The sequence below is a fragment of the Vespa crabro genome, chromosome 5 (assembly GCF_910589235.1).
Source record: "Vespa crabro chromosome 5, iyVesCrab1.2, whole genome shotgun sequence".
NCBI lineage: Eukaryota > Metazoa > Arthropoda > Insecta > Hymenoptera > Vespidae > Vespa > Vespa crabro.
In genome coordinates, this window is record NC_060959.1 from 10,418,907 (window position 1) to 10,436,942 (window position 18,036).

General features: G+C 28.3%; 3 protein-coding genes across 6 annotated transcripts in view; 2 read left to right on the forward strand and 1 right to left on the reverse strand.

Moving 5' to 3' along the window:
- The window catches only part of LOC124424385 (dnaJ homolog subfamily B member 6-like), a 17,115-nt gene extending 8,504 nt beyond the window's left edge, over nucleotides 1-8,611 (forward strand). The window contains exons 1-9 of one of the 3 annotated variants that reach the window (XM_046963360.1): nucleotides 1-84; nucleotides 369-441; nucleotides 1,076-1,185; nucleotides 1,961-2,070; nucleotides 3,249-3,359; nucleotides 4,783-4,956; nucleotides 5,434-5,686; nucleotides 6,336-6,425; nucleotides 7,315-8,611. The exon at nucleotides 1-84 is cut by the window's left edge and continues 74 nt beyond it. In XM_046963360.1, the coding sequence (XP_046819316.1) occupies nucleotides 1,121-1,185; nucleotides 1,961-2,070; nucleotides 3,249-3,359; nucleotides 4,783-4,956; nucleotides 5,434-5,686; nucleotides 6,336-6,425; nucleotides 7,315-7,480 (969 nt within the window). In that variant the 5' untranslated portion in view covers nucleotides 1-84; nucleotides 369-441; nucleotides 1,076-1,120 and the 3' untranslated portion in view covers nucleotides 7,481-8,611. The remainder of the gene's footprint in view (nucleotides 85-368; nucleotides 442-1,075; nucleotides 1,186-1,960; nucleotides 2,071-3,248; nucleotides 3,360-4,782; nucleotides 4,957-5,433; nucleotides 5,687-6,335; nucleotides 6,426-7,314) is intronic. The other 2 variants (XM_046963359.1, XM_046963361.1) reach the window with 2 other exon arrangements.
- Nucleotides 7,694-11,183, reverse strand: LOC124424387 (putative acyl-CoA-binding protein). Its single transcript, XM_046963364.1, has 3 exons — nucleotides 11,031-11,183; nucleotides 10,081-10,195; nucleotides 7,694-9,929 (listed from the first exon to the last, which is right to left on the reverse strand). The coding sequence occupies exons 1-3, from the start codon at nucleotides 11,043-11,045 to the stop codon at nucleotides 9,787-9,789; spliced, it is 273 nt and encodes a 90-aa protein (XP_046819320.1). The 5' UTR covers nucleotides 11,046-11,183; the 3' UTR covers nucleotides 7,694-9,786.
- A 149-nt stretch (nucleotides 11,184-11,332) lies between these two features.
- LOC124424384 (3'-5' RNA helicase YTHDC2-like) lies at nucleotides 11,333-17,546 on the forward strand. 2 transcript variants are annotated; one of them, XM_046963356.1, is made up of 9 exons: nucleotides 11,333-11,734; nucleotides 12,193-12,682; nucleotides 12,962-13,174; nucleotides 13,348-13,541; nucleotides 13,663-15,748; nucleotides 15,823-16,209; nucleotides 16,392-16,642; nucleotides 16,744-17,084; nucleotides 17,163-17,546. In XM_046963356.1, the coding sequence occupies exons 2-9, from the start codon at nucleotides 12,618-12,620 to the stop codon at nucleotides 17,172-17,174; spliced, it is 3,549 nt and encodes a 1,182-aa protein (XP_046819312.1). In that variant the 5' UTR covers nucleotides 11,333-11,734; nucleotides 12,193-12,617; the 3' UTR covers nucleotides 17,175-17,546. The 2 variants fall into 2 exon arrangements, with proteins under 2 accessions (XP_046819312.1, XP_046819313.1); XM_046963357.1 differs by lacking the exon at nucleotides 12,193-12,682.
- The last annotated feature ends 490 nt before the right edge of the window (nucleotides 17,547-18,036 follow it).

Sequence of the window (18,036 nt, forward strand, 5' to 3'; positions counted from 1 at the left end):
TGAATACTTTTCGATCTTCGCCGATTATCTTCCAAGTATAATAGCGATCGATCGTAAATTTAATTAACGTGAATAGTTCGATGTGTATGTTTCCTTCTGATCTTTTTTGATTTTCTTTTCTTTTCTTTTCTTTTTTTTTTCTTTTTTTTTTCTTTTTTTGCAATTAGAAGATAAAGGTGAAATTTTAATAGAAATTTCTTAAAAATAATATTTTATTATTCGTGTCACGACAATTATTCGATTATGATTTTTTCTCTCTTTCGTAAAATATTAATTCGAGATTTGGTATTGTTGTGATCGATGAAAATATGCACTTCGATAATATAAATGGCCAGAAAGCGTGAGATATGCGTTATTGCTATTTAAAGGTGATTACTATGCAACATTGTGCCTATCTCGCTAGAAGTAGTGCCAAGCCTCTGACATAAGTTTATAGAGCGAGTAAGTATAAAAAATAATGAATTCGACGTTTATACATGTGTAACGTTTCTTTTTCTATCTCTCTTTCTTTCTATTTTCTTTCTTGTATTTTTTCTTCACGAAAGGCAAACAGAGAGAAAGAGAAAAAGAGAAAATATTTCTTTATACTTAGCGACAATAAATTATCGTCGATAACAATCCCGTTTCAAGGCTCTCTGTCGTAAATTTACAAAGTTATCGTAAAAAAGTAAAAAAATAAAAAAAAATAAAAAAGGAAAGGAAAATTACGAAAAATTTCACCAATGTTAATTTTACAAAAAAAATTTGAAGCGCCGACGCGATAAAAAAAAATAATAATCATTTTTAAATGTTATAAAGGGTATGAAAAAAAAAAAATCTATTGTATTTATAATCGACCTTTTCGTTCCAAACTAATTTTTATTTTAAAATTATTATTGAGAGAGAGAGAGAGAGAGAGAGAGAGAGAGAGAGAGAGAGAGAAGTTCGAATTAAAATTAGGGTAGGTCATAGTTTTCAAATTATCTTGTCCTATCAACGACCCTCTTTTTTTTTTCAACATCAGACAGTTGCCAATTGGCCGATCGAATGATGTTGCCTAATTACTATAACTAAATACGATTGCATTGTCCGACAGGTGGTTACCTAAGCTCTGATAACCGAGCATAAAAGACATACTACGATGGTCGACTACTACAGGATTCTCGAAGTACAACGGACTGCTACTAGCAATGATATAAAAAAAGCGTAAGTTTGAACACTAAACAATAATTACTTTTTTTTTTTTTTTTTTTTTTTTTTTTTTTAAGGAAATGGAAAAAATTTTCGAGATATGATTAAAAAAATTAAGATTATAAGGAAAGATTTTTCAATAATTAAAAAATTCTACTATTCAAATTAGAATATATATATTTGTTTGTTTGTTTGTTTGTTTTTATGGAAAAAAAGGAAAAAAAAAAGTATCTTAATATATTAAGACGAATACATTTTCTCAATGGTTACCGGTGAAAAATTGAATGAAAAGCTTTGCAATAGGAGCAAGTAGAACACTGTACTTTGGCCATCATCCAAGTTCGAATTCGAAAGAACAGTTGGTTAGATCTTGTATATTCGATCCTCGAAAGCGAGGCATGACGATCGTAATAAAATAGATCTCTTGGATGAACCAGTTTATGTAAAACATCCTTGTAAAATATATTAATCTATAAAGTCAATAATGATATAATAATTTATTAATGGTATAATAAATTGTTCTTTTTAAGTCGGTCGTTTTGCATAGCTCTAGAATATATTTATTCTCTTTTCTTTTGTTATTTTTTCCAACTTAAGTCTCAGAAAAAATCGTGAATTTTCAAAAACAAATATATTGCGTAAATGAATAAAAAAAAAAAAAAATAATTATAATATATAAAAATTTGTGTGTATGTGTGTGTGCGCGTGCTTGTGTATATATATATATATATATATATATATATATATATATTTTTGTAATTGCATCGTTGGTCTCCTTTGATATTTTCAGATACAGAAAATTAGCATTGAAATGGCATCCAGACAAAAATCCCGAAAATTTGGACGAAGCGAATAAGAGGTTCAAGGAAATATCTGAGGCATATGAAGTATTGATAGACGGTAAGAATTAATATTTCCGGCATACGTAAAGGCAAAGGAGAAATAAAACAAAAATAAAAAAAAATAAAAAAATAAAAAAATAAAAAAGAAAAAATAATCGCGTGGGTGAGGGAGGGGGTCGATGAACTTGTAAAATTAAAGACAAAAAATAGGAGCTGGGAAAATTATATGGGAGGGAAGTGGGGGGAAAATAAAAATACTTTCTAATCGTGAATGATGATCGTGTACGATCGAATCCAAGGAGTAAAGCAGAAGAGGAAGATGAGAAGAAATTTTTTTTTTTTTGTTTTTGTTTTTTAAAGTAACAGAAAGAAAAAGAAAGACGTGGATAAATTTTATTCATTGGCGTAGACGTGCTTCGCATGAGAGCTTTTCTTCCAAAAGCAAATCCCACAAGTAGAATGGTTTATCTTTATTTAGAAAATAAAAAAAGAAATAATAATAAAAATCTTTTTTTTTTCTTTTTTCTTTCTTTTTTTCTTTCTTTCTTTCTTTCTTTCTACCTCTATCTCTATCTCTATCTTTATTTTGAAAAACGCACGCTTTTTGCACTTCCTTACGTGAAGCTTTTATATTTAAGGACGTCTGAAAAATTTGCCTTGATTTTAACTTGAAGAATAAAATATTTAGATTAAAAAAGAAAAAGAAAGAAGAGGAGGAAAAGGAGGAGGAAATGAAAAATCGCAAATGATTCAAATGGTCCTAGTGATAATTCTAATTACTCGATTATTCTATATAGAACAGTTATTACATGATACTAAAATTGAAAGGGGGATTAGAAAAGAGAAAAAATACTCCACTTGTCTGGAATTCGTAATTTTCCTCTTGTCTCAAAAGCCTTTTTGTATAATCGAACGATTGATTTATTTTAATTTTAATTTTAATTTTAATTTTAATTTTAATTTTAATTTTAATTTTAATTTACTTTATCTTTTTGTTCTCCGTGCATTGAACGTAAAACTGTGCATTGACGGTAAGAAAAAAATAAAAAAAAAAAAAAATAAATAAAATAAAATAACGAAGTTAAAAAAAAATGTTTGACTCTCGGCGAAGAAAGAAAGAAAGAAAGAAAGAAAAAATAATAATAATAAAGAAAAAAGAAAATTAAAAGATGGAAGCTCAACGAAAAATCTTTGTTTCCGGACACAATCTGACGGCACTCGGTTTTGGGTGTTCAGATACGAAGAGACGAACCTACGACCAGCGATTGTATCAGAAGGCATCCTCGAGACCAGGCCGTGGATTCACCTCTCGGAGTTACTTTGACTCTCCCTTTCAACGATACTTTGGTACCATTTAAAAAAAAAAAAAAAAAAAAAAAAAGAAAAAATCACATAAAAAAGAAGGCTTTTTTGAGATAAGCCTTAGCATTGAGAATTTCTTTTTGAACTTATTCATTTTAATAATCATATTGTTGCAAATAATGAACAGGGAGGGAGGAATATTCGCAAAAGTTGAATATTTAAAATACATGGGGGGGGGAAAAAAAAAAGAAAAAATTAACGCTATTGAATTGGAGAAAAAAATAAAAAATAGAAAGAAAGGAAGCAAAATCGTGTTTGAGGTTTTCATCATATCGAAAAGAGAAATATCATCCCTTTTATTTGCTGCTCGTAGTTTGTCATTTATCATTTATGCACGAGAGAGTTACCTTTGCGAGAGATCCTTGAGAGAAAGAGAGAGGAGGGGGGGGACAGCCTCTTGTTAAAATCGATTTTCCGTTCATGTGCGAGTGTTTTATGGAGGATAAAAAAAGAAAAGGAATAGTCATTGATTTTTATCGGAGGGAGAACTTCCCCCGTGATAAAACTTTTTAATAAATTAATTTTTCTTATTGTTTGTTATTCTTTAATTTTTTTTTTTTTTTTTTTTTTTAATATTCTTTTTTCTTTTTTTGTTATATTTTTTATCTTGTTTTTCTTCTTTTTTTCGTTTGTTTTTCATTTTTTACATGCACATGCGTTTTTTTTTATATTTCTAAATCGGTATTATAGAAACGCGAGATATAGAAAAGAGATGGAAATATATATATATATATGTTATATTTTTCTCTTTCATCGCGTTATATGAGAAAGAGGGAGAGAGAGAGAAAGAGAGAAAAAAGAGAATGTCCAGAATTCGTTTGCTTTTTTATTTTTCAAAATGCCATAACTCGTCGTGATATGCGCAGATTATTTAACAATGAGTGCACCTTGTTGGCAAAGCATTTTTTAACAAGCAGTCTCCACGCCCTTGATAATTTAAAAAAAAAAAAAAAGAAAAAAGGAGAGAGAGAGAGAGAAGAGCTAACCGTTCGACTATAATAATCCCTTTGTGTGGTGTATATATGTATATATATATATATATATTTTTTTTCTTTCTTTCTTTTTTTTTGTGTAAATAAAATGAAACATTTTTCTTTCTTTTATTTATAAAGGATAACATAACTTCAATTAGTTCTTTTCTCTCGGACAATAATTTTCCATGTCAATTTCCTTGTTTATTAAAAAAAAAAAAAGAAAAAAAAAAATAGTCGACATAAACAACTACCAAATCCCAGTAAAATATTTGACTAACAAATTTGAAATTCGCAGAACCCCTTTGCTGCTTCTTCTTGGATTTTGGAACGAATAAAATTGTTATGAAAAGCTCTTTAATTAATTATAAGACATTTATTAAGTTGAAATAATTAATATGACATTTTGTTTTTTCCCATTGTGAAATTTTTTACAGAAAAGAAAAGGCGTGTTTACGATCAATATGGAAAGGAGGGTCTACAGATGAATGGTGGCAAAAGACGTCATGAAAGTGACTTCAGGCCATTGTTTACTACCTTCGTCTTTAGGGATCCGGAGGAGGTCTTTAAAGAATTCTTTTCCAATTCGCCCTTCGATGATCCTTTTGCTGGTAAGGAAAAAAGAAAAAAAAAAGTGGAATCATTTTATTTCTTTCGTCTTTTATCGGATGAATCCTTTTTAAAACTCTCGCCAATATTTGTAATAATGATTACAACCATTTAATAATTTAGAACATTTTATTATTATACATAATGAAAATTATATATTATAATTATTTCTTATAATTTATTAATTAGAAATTATATTTATATCGTTATTTAATATAACGAAAGAACAGAGATAATTTATGGACATAGAGTAGTATTAGAATGATAATATGGCCGAATGAGTTCTTTCACTTCACTATAGATGATTTAAAAAATTCATTCGTTTATCCTTTCTTGAAATTTGTTTTGGCTATTTTTTCATTTTCAGATAGTTGTATACACGATACAATGGTATCCATATTTGAAATATGAAATAGAAGTAATAAGTCTATCGTATGATCTTAGTATAGTGTATAATGAAAATTAATTTTTTTATTTAGGCATGTTTGGGCCGGGTGTGCGACGAGGACCTGGTAGAAATGGTTCTAACAACAGTTTGAGTACGTCGTTATTTGGACGTCTCGGTTTTCGTTCGCCATTCGATCAGATATTGCAAGGTTCGGCGGATTGCAATTTCACTTCGTTCAGCACGTTTCCTGGTTTCGATGGCACGACAGGTGGCAGTAGGGCAGCAATTAAAAGGACCAGCACATCCACACGTTTTATCAATGGAAAAAAGATCACCACCAAAAAGTAATAACCAATATATATATATATATATTTATTTTTTCTTTTTTGTTTTTTGTATTAATCCTAGTTGTGCACACTTCAAAATAATTTTAAATTGTGCACTTGGAGCGCGTGACACTCCAATGCACTTTGAACAGCTGTCATTTATACAGAATGAACAATTTTGACTCTAAAAAAATACTCTTTGAATAATGTTCTTTGAACATACAGTAAATAATAATTTGTAGAAGCATTTCCAATTCTGTCATTATAACAAAACAAAAAAAAAAAAAACAAAGAAAATTCATGAATCATACAAATGCGCAAATTGTTTTAAATTGAGCTCAAAATTGGCCTGGACATTGTTCTACATCCCACAGGCTTATAATTAGGGTTAAAGTACATTAACGTCATTTAAAAAATTATTTCTAATTAAAACGATCTTTTATCGATATTTTTCTTCAACGTTTTCACGTTTCTTAGTTAAAATAAAAAATAAAAAGTAACGTGAATCAATATTTTCAACTAATGATGATGATGATGATGATGATGATGATGAAACAAATTTTGAAAAGAAACCAGAAAAGAAATTATTATTTTAATGCTCTATTGAGCATTTAAGAATTAACGATTGTGTAATTTAATATCTTATTTTTTTTCTTTTTGTCATCAGGATATACGAAGACGGGGAGGAAACCATAATGTCATACGAGAACGACGTCCTAAAATCCAAGACGGTGAACGGAGTACCACAGTCAATAACGTACAGTTAAATTAAACTTTCAATTCGACTCGATCTCTCATCGGCAATCGAGAAAATATCCTGTCGTCACGTTTCGAAATATATCTACGAAGTATTGCTAATCCAACGACATCCAGCTACTACCAGCATTATCCACAAGCCGTGTTTTCTCTCTCTCTTTCTCTCTCTCTTTCTCTCTTAGGAGCAACCGCGTGTTAGACCGTCGAGACTATTTTTTGCTATCTTTAAATCCGTCTTTTTATCTATTCTATCTGTCTGTCTGTTTGTCTGTCTGTCTGTCTGTCTGTCTGTCTGTCCGTCTGTATCAGTTTTTTTTTCTCTATCTCCCTCTTTTTCTCTTTCTATCCTTTCTTTCTTCTATCTATTCGCACTTTCATCTTTTCACTTATATTCCATTATTATCTTCAATCGTTCACCGAGTTTTTGGGCTTCTTCGGTTAGACAACTTTTTGGCTGCTTTCTCTCATTAAAAATGTTTCATCTATTTCTAGATATCTTTTCGCGCGTATATGTGTGTATGTGCGCGCGCGCGCGTGCCCAACACATATTTCTATTGTATTGTTTACAACGGAATGTCAAATATAAAGATAGATTAGAGACGTATGGCAGTGACAGGATCTCTAGCTCGAGCGATCATGGCGATAGATAAATATAACTATTAAGAAAACAGGAAAAAAAAAGAAAAGAGAAGATATAATAATAATAATACAAAAATACAAAAAAAAAAAAAAAAAAAAAAAAGAAATAAAACAATAAAAAATAAAAAAAAAATAATGAAAAAGAAAAAAAAAGATAAGAAAATCAAGGAAACGTTAGGAAAATTTAAGCAAACGCTAGGAGATGATAATAGTTACAAGCTCCTGCTCTCGTCACGTTTTTATTTTATCAGGTTCGAGGAAGTATCGACAAGTGGTCAGGTTGCTGAGGGGATCGATGATGTTACCGTGATTAGCCAGACCGTAAAAATGCATCATGGTGATTATCCGAAGGGTAGCAGAAGCAAAACCCATCATCACCCACATGTCAAGAAGGTGGATAAGAGTAAGAGAAAGTAAAGAGACGCGCATCGCCATTTCTCTGCGCTTTACGTTCCTTTCTTCAATAATTATTAACGATCGATTGGGTTGCGGTACGATGGACTTGATGTAAATTTTTCTTTTTTATCATTATTATTATTATTATTATTATTATTATTATTATTATTAATATTATTATTATTAATATTATTATAATTATAATTATTATATATTATTATTATTATTACTATTATTATTATTATTATTATTATTATTATTAATATTATTATTATTATTATTATTATTATTATTATTATTATTATTATTATTTACTACGGCATCGCGTCTGTTGTCGCTTAACGAAGGGAAAGTTCCACGTAATTAATATAACGGATGTATATCTGATTTAATAATCGTATCTTGTGAGAGTGATGTTCGGTGAGAAAAAGAAAAAGATAATCGTTATGGATTTAGATATCTATACGATTTGAAGAAAATAATAAAATTAATGTCGAGATTAGTAATAGTAATATACTTGAAATTTCTGATCGTAAGAAAAGCAGTATAATAATAACGTCTGCAGATAGCATATAGTGTCAATTTTATATATATATATATATATATATATATATATATATATATATATATATATAAAATTTTGTTTTTCTTTTTGTGGTTGCTTCGTCGACCGTCTAATTAATATCATCATTTAAAATTAATATTTAAGGAATATGCTGAAATAACGACATCATTTACTTCTAAATCTAAAAAATCTAAAAGATTCGTCGTATAAGTTTTACTTATAAAAATTTACTTGATTTTAATTGTTATATATATATATATATATGTGTGTATATATATATATATATATATATATATATATATATATATATATATATATGCATACATACATACATAGTAAGCGCGTCATTTCTCTCGGATGTGTTAATCGAATAAGATACGTCGTTAAATTTCAGAACTGATAATTATTATTAAATTTTAAGCTCTTATCACAAGTTATCGCCAAGTGTCCACCATCAAAAATTTGTAATATTAAGTTTTAAACATTGAATCGGTTCAAGTGCGCATAGATAATCCGATAAGAAGAGACCCCTCCCCCCTCACATTGCTTTATCATTGCCTTAAATAAAAATTGCATTGTCTCAATAACTCAGCACGATAATTCATTATTCTTTTCTTCTTCTTCTACTTCTACTTCTATACTTCTATACTTCTACTTCTATACTTCTTCTCTATCTTCGTTATTTTTTCTTTTAATTACTGTCTCGTCATAGTCATTTAATATAATTACAAAGCGACGAAGCGTTTAATTAAGGTATACATTATTCATTTAGAATTAAATTGCGCACGCATAATTTCTTAAAAACCTCTTCTTCTTCGCCTCCCTCCCTCCCCCCCCCCCCGTCAATGCCTTCTTTTTTAAATTGTATTCTTTCTTGTGTATGTTTTTTTCTTTAAGTACTTAGCTACTTATGCGCGCGGATGTGTATATAATATCTACAAAAAGAAAAAAAAAAAAATGTTAAACGCGAAGAAATACATTATTAATTATGTATATGTACATTTACGCCTCGTCTATTACCTAATCAATACGTATGAAAAAAAAAAAAAAAAAAAAAAAAAAGAGAAAAAAGAGAAAAAAGAAAGTTGGATCGATAGATACGAATGATGTTAAAGTTAAGATCTATTCGATAAAACTAAACACATTCAGCAGATATATATTAGAGGTATGTATTCTACCTACTTTATCTATCTCTTATTATTATGTTAGGGATATATTAGGTGTTGAATTATGTAAATATTGAATGTTTTAATTTTACAATTATTTTTTTATTTAAATATATACAAAGAATATATACATATACATATACATATATATATATATATATATATATATATACATATATATATATATATATTCTTATAAAGAACGTAAAATTTTTTGAACACTTTTGCAATATGATATATAAAATATGCAAAGAATCATACACAGTAGTATACGTGTTATGTTTTAAATAGGATACATAAAAAATTGTGCAAGAGTTATATATTAATTATTTTTACGTAAAACTTGTGTAAGATTTTTTTTATCAGTAGTGAAAAAGAAATATATACATATATGTATATATATATAAACATTTAGAAACATTAACAATATATATATATATATATATTGCAAATATATATATATATCGTTTAAACGCGATAGATTTTTTTATTCCCGAAACCATAAATTCACCAAAACTAAAAATTAGGAAATCGCTCGCTAGCATGAGCATTAGCGTACGTCCTCGTTTAGAGGGTAATCCAGCCAGACCCAATTATTATTCATTCTTTTCACTTTGTTTTATCAAATCATTCGCTTTAATAATGTATTTTTCTTTTGCCTCATCCTGACTTAAACCTTTCTGTTTGTTCCATGCTTCCCATTTAGCTTTTTTTTCAAATTCGAGAATATTTGGTTTTCCTGGGGTGGGAGAAAAAAAAAAAAAAGAAAAATAAGAAGAAAATAAACAAAATACAATTATTCTTATCATTATTCGTCATTCTAATACAAAAAGAAATGAGTCATATTTTGTAGTATTAACAAAAAAAGAAAAAAAGAAGTATATATTTACCAGTATTACAGTCACCGACTGTTGCTTGTTTATACAATGAATACAGTTCAAGTAAACATGTAGTTGAAGGCTTAAAAGAAAGTTCTTTTACTTCCTCGCTGGCCTTGAGAAATCTCTGAAATAATAATAATAATAATAATTCAATATTTTAGATATCAATTCTATAAGAGAATACAGAAATAAAAATGTTAATGGTCAAATGATTATTTAAGATATCAAATTCTTCAAAAAAAAAAAAGAAAAAAAAAAAATCAAATCTTTTTTTTTCTGCAATATAATTAAATAAAATATTTATACTTCGATATAATTAGTCATAAATTATAATTGGTTCAATATAAAATAACTCAAGAAAATATATAATCTGGATTAGATATTTCTGTATATTAAAGATAAACGATAAAATTATACCAAGATAAAAAAAATGTTATAATACTTGATATATATATATATATATATATATATATATATATATATATATATATATATATATATATTCATTCAGAATGAAGTTATGGTATTAAATAAAATTGAAAGGAATACTATTTAATAAATTTTTTTTATTGTACGCACGTAAGTATTGAAGGACATATGAAAGATATAAATAATATATAAAACCATAATATCTCTAAAGAATATGAGATATAATAAAAGATATAAAAACGTTTTAATGAATGAAAGTAATAAAAAAAAATGTATTATCAGATTTGATTTATCTAACTAGTTCAATCGTGAATCATAAACTATTAAAGAATAGATGTATGTCAAATTGTTAACAGTTAAGCATACACACACACAGACACACACAGACACACACAGACACACAACACACAAACAACTCAATAAAAAACCGCTATAACGACAACAATAATCGGAAAAATACATAGAGTATTGATAATAAAACAAAATACGATCGTAAATATATTACATAGTTACTATAAGATATTAATTACCTCGTCTAAAGACATTTTCAGATTGTTAATTTATATTTATCGAGAAAAACAATTTGATTATTATTAATTCGTAGAAAAGATTAGAGTAGGAAACACTGTTGAGAGAAACGTACACGGAGAAGTACGACGTTATAAATGAGTACGTGCAGAGGTCGTAACTGTTTTCATTTTCTGAGATCGTCAAGGTTTATACGCAACAAAAAAAAAAAAAAAAAGTAAAAAGAAAGAGAGAGAGAGAGTGAGAGAGACGATAAAATTTATTTCATACGGTTTGTAAAAAGAGAAAGAAAAAGCTGCCTTATATTTCGTATAACCTTTGGCCCAAATCTTGATCTTTACCTTCCTTTAATTCATTTCAATAAAATATATAGATCGTATGCATTTAAAAACTTTATAATTCGCTTAGCAACAATGATGGCGCTGCCTGTCCGATCTCAAACCTAAAAGCTAGTATCCATTAGTCAAACTTCGTCATATTGAGATGACCCAAAAACAAGTTGTCGCTATGACAAATATATCTTATATTATCGACCTTTGTGCGTATATGAAATGGTAAATCAACAGTAATGAAAGTGCCAGTTAATTGGGAAAAATGATGGAAAGGAAAAATATAATCTTTCGATAGTTTATTATCAGACGGAGTTTAATTAGTTTTAATCAACGTTTATCGAAAGAATAATAAACGTATTGTGTTATCCTTATAGGTATTTATTATAATCATTAATATCGTAAAATAAATTTTGACAAAAATTTTTCAATGTTATTTTCCATTAATCTTTATTTCCTTTAAATATCTTATGTAAACACTCGTGTGATGAATCATTTTAACCAAACGAACATGTCTTCGATCGAAAGTTGATTAAATAATAAAATATGTATATACCATTGTGTTACTAGGATATTATCTATGTCGCATATTACGTTGAAACGGATATCGATTTTTCTTTTTGTTTTTCTTTTTCTTTTCTTTTTTTTTTTTTTTGTTCTTTACACCATAAGTAAAATCAAAATGTAATGGATAATTAAATGTGGAAAGATTTTTATAGATAAAATTAGAAAAAATAGAAAAAAAAATGTATATCATAAATGTATATCAAGTCTTTTCATTATACTTTTATATACTCGTGATAATGAATTAATGATGCCATTAAAATATTTATAGCTATTGTCTGTACGAATTAATTCCTGAGAAAAGTTCATTCGTCAATTTTGAATTAACGCCTAAATATTCACAATATAAAATGGCGAAATCAGAAAAGATTAGCAGGACCGTATCTACAAATGATATCAAAATGGGTCATCGAAAATGACAATTAATTCGTAACATTTTTCGTTAAATGATGGCTAATCAATCGATTTATTCGAATGTAAAAAGATAGATTACATTGTTAGAAAATTTTTAAAAATTTGTAATGTTATATAAGATCACTTATTATTGGATATAAAAATGGGATGCAATAAGAACCTTTATTTTCAACCTGATATATACGTTCCTGAAAATTGCTTTTGCCGCTCGTTCATAGTAGCACCCTATGTCAGCAGTGCTATTTCTAATGTTTAAAATAAATTCACTCATATAATTATTATATGCTTAATAATATTTCCATAAATATATATATATATATACATATATATGTGTGTTTTTTAATACGGTGAGTTTGTACAGCATTAAATTGGTTATATTCTTATGTTTTTCTATGTATATATATTATTTCTATATACATATATATATATATATATATATATATATATATATATATATATATATATCTGAAATTGATAATACTCACTTCTACGACAAATTTTCTAATAAAAACCAATGTAATGCTGTCCTACTGATATATTTATCGTTATAATCGTTATAATTGTTAAATTGTATTACTTATAATTGTCATATAAAATTATTGAGAAACATTGCTTTTCTTCTTTAGTGAATTTTCAATATTAATCATGCCTCGCCACAAACAACGAAAACATCCACTGATAGGAGAAGACACTAGAATAGCAGTAAACTTAACTTTGAAGAAATTATTGGAAACACCGGATCAAAAAGAATTAGAATTTCCATCTTCTTATACAGCAATAGAACGAGCTTATATCCATGAACTTGTTAAGGATCTTGGCTTAAAATCCAAAAGTAGAGGGTATGAGTTAAATAAAGTTGTATGTTTTATTAACATACAATATTAATACTATATGTTATTGTATATAATTTAAACACAATAATAAAATAATAGATTGTGTTTAAATTGCAAAGATGGAACAAATATATTTACACACATACACATATGTATATATATACATATTTAATTAACAGTAAAGGCAAAAACCGATTTTTAACGGTATACAAGAGAGAAGGATCTACCATAGTTCAAGCTGATGCTGTAATCAAGCTGCAAAAGTCATCGAAACAAAGTATTTATGCTTTATTAAATAATTTCCCATTGAATCATAAAGAATGTCAAGATTTATTACCTCCAATGGAAAGAGAACGGCCTCTTAATGCAGATGGTAAGAAAGAGAAGATAAAAAAGAAAAAAAAAGAAATTATTTTATTAATATTTATGTATATTTAAGATGGGAAAAAATATCGTAAAGGTCTTATTAAAAATATTGTCTTTATTGTTTTTAGTTATTACAAATACAAAGGCTATGGGTCGCTTGAACAGTAGCATCCCACAAGTACCACAATTAAAGACAAATTTTGATGTATTGAATTTTCGTAAATCACTTCCAATTTTTAATGCACGAGAAGACATTTTAAATGCTTTGGCTACTAATCAAGTAGTCATAATAGCTGGGGAAACAGGAAGTGGTAAAACCACACAAGTACCTCAATATATATTAGAGCATTGCCAGCAAAGACATCAAATTTGTAGAATTATATGTACTCAACCAAGGAGACTTTCTGCAGTATCCGTTGCAGAAAGAGTAGCATTTGAAAGGGACGAAAAAATTGGACAAACATTTGGTTATCAAATTAGACTTGAAAGTAGAGTTGCGCCTAAAACTCTTCTGACATATTGTACTAATGGGGTTCTTCTTAGGACTCTTATGGGTGGAGATTCTGCCTTGACTACAGTAACACACATAATAGTGGATGAAGTTCACGAACGTGATAGATTTTGTGACTTCCTTTTGATAGCATTAAAAGATGCAATGAATAAATATAGATCATTGAAAATTGTGTTAATGAGTGCAACATTAGATACTACTATTTTTGCAAAGTACTTTGATAAGTGTGTTGTTATCAATATTCCTGGTAGATTGTATGAAGTTGAAACATATTTCCTTGAGGATGTTTTGAAAATGACCGGCTATATGACTAAAGAAATGATTAGGAGAAAAAAAGAATTTTTAAATAAAAAGGAACAGTGCAAGGTCTTAGAATCTTGGACTCAGTACAAGCCACAAATATCTGGTAAAGGCCCATTGAATGAAAGATGTTTGTTGCCAGCACCGATATTAGCACAACAAAATGAGCCTATACCAGAGAAAGTTAAACTCGAACCGTGGTTGATAGAGGAAGTAGACAAAAGTATATCGGACGCATGGTTATGTGGCGGAGAAGATAATTTTGCACAATTATTGCATTTTATACTTTCGGAAAATGTTTCAGTAGATTATCAGCATTCTAAGACATTAGTTACACCATTGATGGTTGCTGCAGGTAGAGGATGCATAAATACTACCGAACAGCTTTTAAATCTTGGAGCAAATTTGAATCTTCGAGCTGGTAACGAGTGGACTGCATTAGATTGGGCAAAAAATATGAAACAAATCGAATGTGCAGAATTAATTGAGGCATATATGAAAACGTATGATTGTACAGTGCAAGATTGTGAAATAGTACAAGGTGACAACGTTTCTATTTCTGAAGAAGATAAAATGTTATTAGATGTATATCATCATACATTCAATGATGAAAATATTGATCATGATCTTCTTTTACATCTCGTTATATATATCCATTTAAAAATGCCACCAGGTTCATTATTAATATTTTTACCTGGTTATGATGATATAGTAACTATGAGAGAAAGAATAAACGGCGAAGAAAAGAAAATGAATCAAGGCCTCCGTTACAATTTATTTGTACTTCACTCAAATATGCAAATATGCGATCAGAAAAAAGTATTCAAGCCTAGTATGCAGGGAACTAGAAAGATTATTCTTTCTACGAATATTGCAGAAACAAGTATTACGATCGATGATGTTGTTTACGTGATTGATTCAGGAAAAATAAAAGAAAAATCATTCGACGCGATATCCGGTGTATGTACGCTTCGTTCAAATTGGATATCACAAGCATGTGCAAAGCAACGAAAAGGAAGAGCTGGCAGATGTGGAAAAGGATTCTGTTATCGTTTATTCTCATCAATTCGTTTTAGCAGTATGCAATTACATCAAACACCTGAAATCTTACGATTACCCTTGCAAGAGTTATGTCTTTTTACAAAACATTTGGCACCAGGAAATACACCAATTGCAGAATTTTTAGACAGAGCTTTAGAGCCACCCTCCAATATAGTAACTAGAAATGCCGTTCAATTATTGAAGACAATTGATGCATTGGACCCATGGGAAGATCTTACCGAATTAGGAAGTCATTTATTAGATATACCGATTGAACCAAGATTAGGGAAAATGTTGTTATATGCAGTAGTTTTGAAATGTCTCGATCCAATTCTAACGATCGTTTGCAGCTTGGCATATAAGTACGTATAATGTTAAAAATTATTTATTAATTATTCAATAATAATATTTATTAATATTATTAAATGCCTTGTAGAGATCCATTTATTCTGCCAGCTCAACCATCACAAAAAAGGGCTGTAGCTGCTGCACGCAAAAAATTTGCTACCGGGACATTTTCAGATCATATGGCTGTATTGCGAGCATTTCAGGGCTGGCAAAATGCAAGAGCTAGCGGGAAGGAACGTAGTTTTTGTGAAAAAAATTTCATTTCAGCGCCTGTTATGGAAATGGTAGTTGGAATGCGAACTCAACTTCTTGGTCAACTTCGTGCATCTGGATTTGTTAGAGCGAGAGGTGCTGGTGACATTAGAGATTTGAATACCAATTCTGAAAATTGGGCGGTCGTTAAAGCAGCTTTAACAGCTGGTTTATATCCAAATATAATTAGAGTCGATCGAGATCATATGCAACTAAGAACGCAGTATGTATATTTCCATTTGGTTTTATTTATATTAAAAAAAAAAAGAAAAAAAAAAAAAGTCACGTAAATGTAATGACGTGGTAATTTTATTAATGTCCCAATTTGTATCTTTACTTTTCTTTTTTTTTTTTTTTTTTTTTTTTTTTTTTTTTTTTTTTTTTTTTTTTTTTTTTTTTTATTAGAAAAGAAGTGAAGGTCTTTTTCCATCCATCATCGACGTTAAGAGATTTTCCAAAATCTCCTAGAATGACATATGCTCAAACTCATGCAGCTAATGTAGAATCATTACCGTCCGATTGGTTACTCTACGAAGAGATGAGTCGTACTGGTCGGTTTTGTCATGTTAAAATAGTTACTCTCGTTAATCCCTTGACCGTAGCACTTTTCAGTGGTCCAGCAAGATTACCTATGGATACTATTTATGAAGCTGGTGGTATATAACTTATATATGATAATTATATATTTAGATTTTTTTTTTCTTTTCTTTTCTTTTGTTTTTTTTTTTTTTTTACCAAGCTTATATACACTTTTCAGCAATACCCGAAAGCGAATCTGATTCCGAAGTGGATGAAAATCATGAGGGTACTATTTTTAAGTTGGACGATTGGATTGTATTTAAACTTGATCTTGAAACTGTACAATTGTTTTTAAATTTACGACAAAAATGGAATGCCCTATTTTTACGACGTATGAAAGCACCAGGAAAACCTATGTCACAATTAGATGAAAAAGTTGTTAGTACATTAGTTACAGTTCTGACTAATGAGGAGCAAGCATGTGGATTGCAACAACCTTCAGGAATTGGACAAAGACCTCGTCCATTAATAGTCGATTATTATCCCGCAAATGCTAGAAGAGCAGATGACTTTGTAGAGGTAATTTTTATTTTGCTCTATTAATTATCATATTTACAAAATAGAAAGAGAAATTCAATTTAATATTTATTATTTCAGAGAAATTTTTAAAGAGAGACATTGTTTTACTTTAAAGAAATGGAAAAGAAAGTTGTAATCATGTACAGTTTTATATTATTTAAAAAGATATGTTCTTCTTAATGGTTTTTATATTACTCTATGATGTCTTATATTTACATCACTCTATTTCTATGAAAGTAGTTGTATACTGTTTATAAATGGTTGCTTAAATAATGATAATTCAATTAATAACATTAATCGAGTTTTCAGTATTATAGGAATTATTATTGCCAGATAAAGTAATGGAGTGGAAAAGTTTAGTATGACGTGTAATGTAACTACTGTATATATAGTTTTACCATTGGCTTGATAGTAATACATTTAAATGTGTTCTTTGCTATAAAGGAAATAATATAAAAAATATATATTTTATTTTTTATTAAATTATTGCATATTTAATAATTTAAGATAATTATTTCACAAGTATAATAAATTTATTTACTTTCTTTACATCTTCATATCTATTATCGAATGGAGCATATAAATTGTTTTTATTCTAATTCATTTTGTTTGTTCGACGCATTACGTTATTTTATTTGACGCCAAATTATTAAAGGAAAAAAAAAAAAAAAAAGAAAAAAAGAAAAAAAAAAAGAAAAAAAAAGTTATAAAGAGCGCAAAGAAACAAAAAAATATATTATATATTTTGTATATGTATAAAATTTGTCATCTTTAATTAAACTTTTCATTTAATTGCGCTTATAATTTTTAGCAGTAGAATTAAATTTTTCAAAGCAGTATTTTATAACTTGAATAACATATGGGAGTTTACATATATATATTTACATAATTAAATCGATTAACTTAATTAATAATTGATTTTATATATACAGTAAATACTCTTATCATTGAT